Here is a 10,108-nt window from a genome sequence, read left to right on the forward strand (position 1 = left end):
GTGGCCGCAAACCCCGCGCCGCCACCTGGACCCTTGTGCAAGGCTGCTGCAGGCCTGCAGCAACGCAACAGCTTTTGCGTCCAGTTTCCCGTTTCTCTCTTCTCAGCCCCACCACCACCTCCACCACTTCCTCCAACCGCCTCGCCTCTCCTTCTCGTAGCTTCTCCGACCGGACCTCGTGATGCTTTGATGCTGCCGGCGGGGGCCTCGGCGGCTGCTTGAAGACGACCAGCGCGGGGGAGCGGAGCGGCGCCGCGGAGGAAGAGGCCGGGAGAGGGGAGGGGCGGCGCGGCGGGGCCGAGGAGGAGGAAGATGTTTGACAGCCTGATCAACTCCAAGTTCTACAACCGGTGGTACGACATCGACTCTGCTCCTTCCTCGTCCCTACCGCTGTTTCCCTTCGGATTCGTCGCGGCTCGGCTTCGATCGAGCTCCGCTCAGTTGGGCGGCGCCGCGGCGGGCAGTTCTCCCCCCTTTCGGGTCCAGTTCCGCACCGTCAGACGCCGCGCGCGGCTCCGCTCCCTGCTTCCCTTGCCGCGCCGCTCCAAACCGCCGCGGCGCGGCGCGCCTCTGGGTGGATTTATTTCTGCGTCGTGTTCCCAGGTTGTTGGGGGTTCCTTCCGTGTCGCCGCATTCAGCGGATGTTTTTCTTCCCTTCGGTTCCCGATCGATTCCGTGCATTTTCTTCGGAAAAAATATCTGCAATCCCGTCGATTTCGGTTTGCGGCCCCGGGTTCTCGGGGTTTCCGCTGCGATTCTCTGCTTTTTCACCGCGTACATAACGATCTTATTACGGAGTTGGATTGGGGCTAACCGGTTTCTGAACTATGGATGGTGCAGCAAGCACGCGTTCAAATGCATCCGGACGCGCCTCGTCGTCATACGCCGCAAGAAGCAGGCCATGATCGGATTCATGAAGAAGGACGTCGCAGAGCTGCTCTCCAACGGCCACGACAAGCACGCCTTCGGAAGGGTAAGCTTCCCTTCCCCGTATTCTTGGTCTAATTGCCCAGCGTATCTCTGACCAAGAACTGCATGAACAAACGGTTCTGGGTTGGGCTCTTGCCCAGCATTTCGCTACTGAATTGCGTTGCTCTGCTGGCGCAAACGGTTCTGGTTCGATGCGAAATTGGAGACAGTAAATTGCGCTGTGTCCCTCTTTCTCCGCAGGGGAAGTTAGCAATTGTTTTACTGATTGGTCATAAAATCCTGTCCATTTTGCTTTACGAGAGAGAAAAGAAAAAAAAAAACTGTGGCTGTGAGGACTGAATTGCTAACCTTGTTTCCTGTCTCTGCTCATGTCCCTCTCTGGAACGCAGATGGATGCGCTGATAGTCGAGATGAACCACGCCTTTTGCTATGACATGATCGAGGAGTACTGTGATTTCATTGGGAAACAGCTCAACAGCCTACAGAAACAGAGGTATCTTTGCTTGGTGTATATAGAATTGCAATGCACAGTTTAATAGCCCTATATGATTGCTCTAGGATAAAATCGGCATCACAGTAGCGTTTAAGTCCAACTTATATGTCTCTCTGGTTCTATCCATGTTATAGTTCAGTATCACAAGCAATTTATTTTGCTTGAATCTTCAGCTAGTGAATATGACAATCCATACTTTGATAGTATCGTGGGGGTACAAGCAGATATGTAATTTGATAACCTTGGCTTGGCGGTGCAATATCATGAAATTTGTGCGCTTCTGTATCAACAGGGAGTGTCCCCAGGAGTCCAGGGAGGCCGTGTCAACCCTAATCTTTGCTGCTGCTCGCTTCCCAGACTTGCCTGAACTGTGTGACCTAAGGCATGTATTCACAGGAACATATGGTTCTCTGGAGCCATTCATTAGCCACAAGGTGCGTGAGATGCCCCATAGATTTTTTGTCTGGATCATAGTGTTCTGCTTCTGATTAAATAGTCCTTGTACCTGCAGTTTGTTCGGAAACTTCAATGCGATTTATTCACAGATGAGGAGAAGTTTCAAGGGATGCAAAGTATTGCTGAAGAGTTCTCAGTTGGTTTTGATAGAAAGGCATTGGAAATCAAGTTATGGGTGGCACCAGAGACTAAAGATGTATGTTTACATGAACCTGTGTAAATGAATTTACTACTCGGTCATTTTTAATATATAAAGCAACATACACGTTTGTTGACTTGGTACCATGGATTTTTTTTAATTTCAGGGTTTTCTTGAAAAGGATTCAGTGGAGAAGGTTGAGTTGGTAACGCATTTACCCATCAAGCAGAAGGATGATGGTGAACATCAGGGGACTGGTGAACATCCACTCGAAAGAAAATCTGAAGCTACACCTGTGGACCACAAGCAGAAAGTGGAAGCAGAACCGAAACCAAAGGATGTTCAGGCTGCTCGGGCTGTTGATAACAGCCTTGGTCGATTGAATGATAATACTGGAGGGAAGAATTCTGATAAATCTCATTGTAGGGAAAACTTGGAGAAATCAGTATCTCCTATTGAAACTAAAAGGGGGGAGTCTCAAAAGCAAGTTCAGAAATTGAAGAAGAAAGACGCCCGCCCTTCTGAAAAAGAGCTGATGGAAGCTATCGAGCTAGATATTGATGGCCTGCCAAAACATGGATCTGGTGCAGTGAAATTTCTCGAGGCAGAAAGTAACAAGATAGCTCCTGAAATTTTCAAGCCAAAAGAAGCTGAGAAAGAACATTGTGTGGAAAAAGAGAATTACAAGGGACTTGGTTACCAGCACCGATCACCCATGCCTGGCCGTCCTGATAATAGGAGACAAGCAAACTTAGGGTGCAAAACTCTTGGCCTACAGAAGCTAGAACCTAGGTCACTAAATCCTTCGAGTGGCAAGACTACAAACAGGCCCCCTCCTTGTGCCAAGACAAATGTAGCGAAGGTCAAGAATTGTGATGAAAAAGAAGAGAGCAACAGTTTGTTGCATGGTAGACCACAGCAGTTAAAGGATATGGAAAACACGGTGCAAAATGGACAGAGCGTGCTACAGAGGGCAGCTAATATGCGGCCTCCTTATGTCAACCCCAAATTTGGCATGCAGGTAACTGATGATTCTACAAAACAAACTGGCAGCGTCTTCAAGAAGCACAATCTGACTGAACAAACAGATCGTCCTGCTGAAAACCATGTGCTTCGGCCCGTTTCGGTTAGAAGGAAGAAGCCACAAGCACTTGGTGATGCTTATGATGAGGCACCTGAGAAGGTCACAAGCCAAACACCCAGCAGTCTCAGAAGACCAGCAAGCAAGCACAAGGTTGCTACTGATGCCTATGATGAGAACGGTCATGGTGTTGGTAATGGCAGGAATGTTGAAAGAACTCCTAGCAGTAGACCTAGTCACTCAGGAAGGAGAAACATAGCTCTGCACATGGACGACCACGATGGGTCCATGCTGCGGCCTCAAGCTGGCGAAGATGAAAGTGCTATTGATTTTGGTAATCTCTTACCACGGACTACAAAAGGGCATCATAGAGTCGATAGCAAGAACACTGCTGTGCATGGCGGAGATCTGGATGAGGAGGAAAGGATAATGGACAAACTCCTCATGCATTATAGCAAGAAAGGCTTACATATGGATGAAACCAAAACAACAACAGGAACCAGCAGAACTGCTGATGAAGCACAAACACAATGTCAGGAAAACAGTTCTTTGCACCGTCCTGGAAGAGCAGTCTCGCTACCGCCGGAATCTGTCAGCACGGGTGAAGCTTCCCAGGTTCCTGCTCGGTCCACCTCATTGCGGTCGAAATGTCCTAGGGGTGTTCACGTCCACCCAAAAATGCCGGACTTTGAGGAACTGGCCGCCCGTGTCATTGCTCTAAGGAATGCTTAAGGAGGATGCACGAATATGATATCTGGCCCGTGTAACACTTTCAGAATCTGAGCTTTCTGACAGTTTTCTTCGTTGCAAGTGACGGCTCACAACGTTTCTGAACTCTGAGACCGACGGGATGATATGCGCATGTATTTTCCTTTTCTTTACAACATTAGTATACTTCTTGCTTTTCATTTTCAGTTCTCACCGTTGGTGCTCGTCTGGATATGGACTTGGTACAGGGGTTAACAGGATACAGGTGATAGGATATATATTTGTTCGTTAGATCAATAGCATTTGTTTTGATTCATATACTGTAGTTCCAGATTTTCTATTGCTCCATGTAGTTCAGAAACTTTGATTGATGTGTAAATTTTGTTGATCGAGCCATACAGAATTTCTTCGCTCATGTCACTCCCAAGTTTTCGTGAGTATGTATCATGGTTTAAGATTTTGGTCTTGGAACCATTTTGGCCACCAATGAATTATCTGAATTTTTTTTCAATTCGTCCGACAACAAGACGGTGGTAAAATAAGTCAGCGGAGCATTCTGATGGTAAGTGCACATGTATGCTCGCTTGTACACTTGTACTATCAGGTAATGTCCTTACATCATGTGAAGTTATGCTTCTTGGCAACATGAAAGATATCGAAAGAGTTGAGACGATTGCAGAAGAAAGGGCCATATATCTATGCTCAGGTATGTGTGTTTGGCAACATTCAACAATCAAAACCTTGCGTTTGCTATTCTGCAGATTATTATTAGTTACACCATGTCTCCTTACACACCAGGAAAATAAGTACCCGGAACAGCCCATGCAAGTCCTCCATCCACAGTAGTTTTACCGAGCTGCATCACGTCGCCGCCGGCGCTCACACTGCTATAGTTCCGGCTCCCACCACTACACGCCGCGGCGTCATTGTCCCATCCGGCCTTGACCACCTCCATGACCCATCCCCGCTGCACACGCCGAGCCTCCACGTCGGCCACCATAGACAGAGGATCAGCCGTCTCGCCGGCCTGCTGCTGCCCACCACGGAACGCGATCGAGTCCTTCATCTTCTTGATAAGGTTCTCCGTCGTCCAGCCTATGCTGGTGAGCTGCTCGACGGTCAGGCCATCGAGGTTCGGCCGGAGACCCACCATGGCGTCGTGGATGCGGAGCGTGGTCTCGCGCTGCCGGTTGTCGCGCTCCGCCCTGCACAGCTGCTCCTTCGCCTTGCCGATGCGCTCCCGGACGTAGTCCGCCCCGTCCATCTCCTTCCTGCGCCGGTCGACCTCGGGCATGGCCTTCAGACGGTCGACCATGGCCATCGCCTCCGGCAGCGACGGCCACGCCTGCATCTCCGACGACGGCTCGCCCTCGGGCAACACCACGCAGCACACCTCCACGCCGCACAGGGTCGAGAGCTCGCCCGCCTTCTTCATCACGCCCATGGTGCGCTTCTTGCAGGCCATTTTCCTGGTTGAGTTGTTGGCGATGTACTCCATGCCCACCTTCGTGGGAGCCATGGACACAGATCGATTGCTACAAGGAAGAAGGTAGCAGCTACAAACCGACGTCAAAGGGATGGTGTGTTGCGAGATGAAAAAATGGGGACATGATAGATGGTGTTTTTATACTGTAGTATCAGATGAACAGATTGCAGCATTAACGTGATTGGAAAGGGATTATTCTGACAGATACGAGAATCCCTTGGATCGGATCAGTCCAGCTGACTAAGGCGTGCTTAGCTAGAATATCTTCTAGCCTTAATTGGAGAGTTGTTAGCATAAAACCAGCACTTTTCGTGCTAAATTTTAATTTGGTACCATTTTACTTTTCCGGAGTCAAAAAAACGACCACATTTTTTTCCCGGTTTTTCTCATAAACACTAATGATGAATTGTGCACGAATTGACTGACAAGCCCACCTGTCAGAGAGTTTTGCTGATGTGAACTTATCCAACTTGTTGGCCTTTAAAAAAAGTAAAACATTGCAAAAGAAAATTAAAATATCCCAAGATCATCCCATGTCCTTTCCAATCAGAAACTCAATTCGGCTCCCGGGTGCGTATGATCCCTCTACCATAAAAACATATTTCCAAGTGTTAAAAAATTTTGACAAAAAAATTTACACGTACATCTCCATAACATATGTGTATTCGTCAAGTTTCACGAAAAAATGATATTTTTTGTAGTCTAAGCGAAAAAGAGAAAATTTATCTTGTGACAAGTCTTTGTTTCAGCACCGAATTTTGTCTTTTTTATACACGCCACATGACATGTTGATTTTTCATGAAACGACTTTGTGAGCGCGTAGCACATGAAGATGTACGTGCGAAATTTTTGTTTCAATTTTTTTGATATTTTAAAATGTGTCTAACATATATTTCAAGATAAAGGGAGCATACGCTCCCATGTGCCAAAACATCACTCCCCTTTCCAATCCGCAATGTAACTCTGAAGCACTCGAAAGCACCATAGTGGCCGGCGAGATCCGGCGAGGCTGGAAGCCGCAGTGTGCTGCCGTACTCCGGCGAGGCAAGCCTCCATCGCACGCCGACGAGGTTGGCGGCCGCCGCCCTTCCAACAGGGGTGCGGTCGCGGCAGTGCTCGGCCACAACAGCGAGCACGGGAAGATCGGCGGCGGTAGGGATGGAGTTTGTCCTGAAAATCTGGATCCCACCTATCAGAAACGGTGTCAATTCAAAATCAAAGTATGATTAGTTTCTTATAATATAGAACGGACGAAAAATGTGGCAGTCCTTGCTTCCGAAATATACAGTGGTACTAAAGATTAAATTTAACCTGGAAAATGGTTTTTATGTTAACAACTCCTAAATTGGGATTATCGGACCGTTGCGTGGCTGGCCTATGCAATATATCGAGCATCACATGTTTGGCTAATTGCTTTCTTCACGTCACCGTGTGCATCTTTAACAAACAAATAGTACTCCCTCCGTTTCAATATATAGTGCCTATAGATTTTCTGCACGGTAATTAGCGCAACTCATTTTTTAACACAAAACTCCCTAAAGAGCCGAACAACGATCACAGAAATACTCCCGATCTACTGATCCCTCGGTCCCGCTGTGGAGTCCTTTGCGGAGTAGGAGAGAAATAAGGAAAGTGAAAACAGAAACGGAGGAGATATTGCAAATAAACACAGATATACTCTTATATTATGAAACAAATACAGAAAATCTATAGGCACTATAGATTGAAACAGAGGGAGTATAAGTCTTCAATTCTAAGGAAACATAGTGTATAGTAGGTTGTAAATTCCGGAAATTACTAATGAAATATTATCCCATTCGTGGCAGAATCTTTGTGGTTCACAATCGATGGAAGCATTGTTTATTCTGAGTCAATCTTTTTCTAGTCGATTAGAAAACGTTTCTCACGAGATCGGATTGTATGTGGTAAATCCCAGAAATCATGCAAACATTATATTTTTTTTAAAATATATGCATAACATTTTGTTTAGATTTTTTTCAACAAAGATCTGTCAAGACCATACACCACAATACTTAAAGACACCACTTAACACCTAGAAACCCAACAAATGGTGAAATAACATGTCGTTGGGGCCTCATACCCTAGAAAAACAGAATCAACGTCCCACCAATTAATAACCGAGGACACATCCCTGAGTTACCTTATGGCGAAAACAGAAACACACGACCGATCTAGCGGACCCTTGGCGAGCGCCTTATGCACTCACTTCAAGCTATATCACCATCAACCGTTGGTACGTCTTCATAGCGGAGAGTTGTTATCACCAGATTTTGGCCAAATCAGGAGATGGGCCGTAATTGAGATGGACTTGAAGATATACACGAGGAGCGTCTCTGAAGCGGCCTTGCGCGAAGAGTTTGAGCTAGATTGCCCGTGTATCTGTAAATTATAGTAGATTGCATCTTAGTTTAGAATTAAAAGATAGAGTTTAACCCGTGCACGGTTAGGTGCACGCCCGAATTAGAAAGTCCCTTGGACTATAAATATGTATCTAGGGTTATCGAGAAAAGAGGACAATCACGTTCACAACAAACACAAACCAGACGCATCGCCACCCCTTGTTTCGAGGGTTTCTTCCGGGTAAGCATCATGCTGCCTAGATCCGATCTAGGCAGCGTACGTTTATTCGTTTATCCTGTGTTGATCGTGCTGAAGCGTTGTTGATGGCGAGTAACACTACTTATCGTAGATGTTTTGGGGCTTGCATTGGTACTTTTCTTACACATATTTGCTTAGCTATGCCGTCCCTCGATATCTAGCTGCCCTTATACCCATCTAGGTGTAAGGGCAGCACCTTGCTTGTTTGTCGTCTAGTAGATCCAATCTGTTATAGTTGCTCCTTGTTTTTCAAGGATTGGTTTAATATCCGTATGGTTAGGCCTTGCAAACGGGTTGAACGATCCGGTAGTGCTTAAGGTATAGTTTGTTAACCCTAAGAGGGATTGTTCCGGAAATTAACTTAATGTTGGTTTTTAGGCCTCTTTTAGGGTTAGCTTTCTACCATCTTTCGTGTCTATTAGGCTCAACTACGCGTAGGATGTTCCGATCATACGGTTGATGTCTACGGGTGCTTCTATTCTTGTAGACAGTGTTGGGCCTCCAAGAGCAGAGGTTTGTAGAACAGCAACAAGTTTTCCCTTAAGTGGATCACCCAAGGTTTATCGAACTCGAGGAGGAAGAGGTCAAAGATATCCCTCTCATGCAACCCTGCAACCACAAAGCAAGAAGTCTCTTGTGTCCCCAACACACCTAATAGGTGCACTAGTTCGGCGAAGAGATAGTGAAATACAGGTGGTATGAATAAGTATGAGCAGTAGTACGGCGCCGTGAAAATAGCTTACTTGGCGTGCAGTTGATGGTAGTAATATTGTAGGAAGTAAACAAGCAGTAGTAACGCAGCAGTAGTAACGCAATAAAACAGTAAACAAGCAGCAATAGCAGTATTTAGGAACAAGGCCTAGGGAATAGACTTTCACTAGTGGACACTCTCAACATTGATCACATAACAGAATAGATAAATGCATACTCTACACTCTCTTGTTGGATGATGAACACATTGCGTAGGATTACACGAACCCTCAATGCCGGAGTTAACAAGCTCCACAATTCAATGTTCATATTTAAATAACCTTAGAGTGCATGAAAGATCGACACGACTAAACCAAGTACTAACATAGCATGCACACTTGTCACCTTCACGCCGGGTAGGAGGAATAGATCACATCAATACCATCATAGCAATAGTTAACTTCATAATCTACAAGAGATCATAATCATAGCCTACGCCAAGTACTAACACGGATGCACACACCTGTCACCATTACATCGTGCGGGAGGAATAAAACTACTTTAATAACATCACTAGAGTAGCACATAGATAAATTGTGATACAAAACACATTGCAATCATAAAGAGATATAAATAAGCACTTCACTATGCCATTCATAACGAGTGAATAAGTATTCGTGAAATATAGCCTAAGAGACCCACACGGTGCACACACTTGTCACCTTTACACACGTGGGACAAGGAGTCTCCGGAGATCACATAAGTAAAACTCACTTGACTAGCACAATGACATCTAGATTACAAGCATCATCATATGAATCTCAATCATGTAAGGCAGCTCATGAGATTATTGTATTGAAGTACATAGGAGAGAGATGAACCACATAGCTACCGGTACGGCCCCGAGCCTCGATGGAGAACTACTCCCTCCTCATGGGAGGAGCAGCGGTGATGAAGATGGCGGTGGAGATGGCAGCGGTGTCGATGGAGAAGCCTTCCGGGGGCACTTCCCCGCTCCGGCAGGGTGCCGGAACAGAGACTCCTGTCCCCCAGATCTTGGCTTCGCGATGGCGGCGGCTCTGGAAGGTTTCGCGTACCGTGGCTTATTCCCTAAGGGTTTTTAGGTCAGGACCTTTAAATAGGCGAAAGGGGAGTCTCGGAGGGGGCATGGGGCCACCACACCATAGGGCGGCGCGGCCCCCCCTCTGGCCGCGCCAGGGTGTGGTGTGGGGCCCCCAGGGCTTCCCTCTGGTGGCTCTCGGGTGTTCTGGATGGTTCCGGGAAAAATAGGAACCTGGGCGTTGATTTCGTCCGATTCCGAGAATATTTCTTTACTAGGATTTCTAAAACCAAAAACAGCAGAAAACAGGAACTGGCACTTCGGCATCTTGTTAATAGGTTAGTTCCGGAAAATGCACGAATATGACATAAAGTGTGCATAAAACATGTAGGTATCATCAATAAAGTAGCATGGAACATAAGAAATTATCGATACGTCGGAGACGT

At 46.6% G+C, this 10,108-nt stretch overlaps 1 protein-coding gene across 1 annotated transcript; it reads left to right on the top strand.

Annotated features, from left to right (window-relative positions):
* Positions 1–312: 312 nt before the first annotated feature.
* LOC124684227 lies at positions 313–3,831 on the top strand. Its single transcript, XM_047218589.1, has 6 exons — positions 313–353; positions 841–973; positions 1,320–1,423; positions 1,716–1,857; positions 1,935–2,075; positions 2,185–3,831. Exons 1-6 carry the CDS (start codon positions 313–315, stop codon positions 3,829–3,831), a joined length of 2,208 nt encoding a protein of 735 aa, XP_047074545.1.
* Positions 3,832–10,108: the final 6,277 nt, after the last annotated feature.

This window comes from Lolium rigidum, chromosome 1 (assembly GCF_022539505.1).
Source record: "Lolium rigidum isolate FL_2022 chromosome 1, APGP_CSIRO_Lrig_0.1, whole genome shotgun sequence".
Taxonomy (NCBI): Eukaryota; Viridiplantae; Streptophyta; class Magnoliopsida; order Poales; family Poaceae; genus Lolium; species Lolium rigidum.

What these genes read in the sequence shown, in the direction of transcription:
- LOC124684227 (XM_047218589.1), top strand. Translation starts at nt 313, where the DNA reads ATGTTTGACAGCCTGATCAACTCCAAGTTCTACAACCGGTG. An exon ending in AGCCATTCATTAGCCACAAG is followed by an intron (nt 1,858 to 1,934) that starts GTGCGTGAGATG and finishes TTGTACCTGCAG; the next exon opens with TTTGTTCGGAAACTTCAATG. An exon ending in TGGCACCAGAGACTAAAGAT is followed by an intron (nt 2,076 to 2,184) that starts GTATGTTTACAT and finishes TTTTAATTTCAG; the next exon opens with GGTTTTCTTGAAAAGGATTC.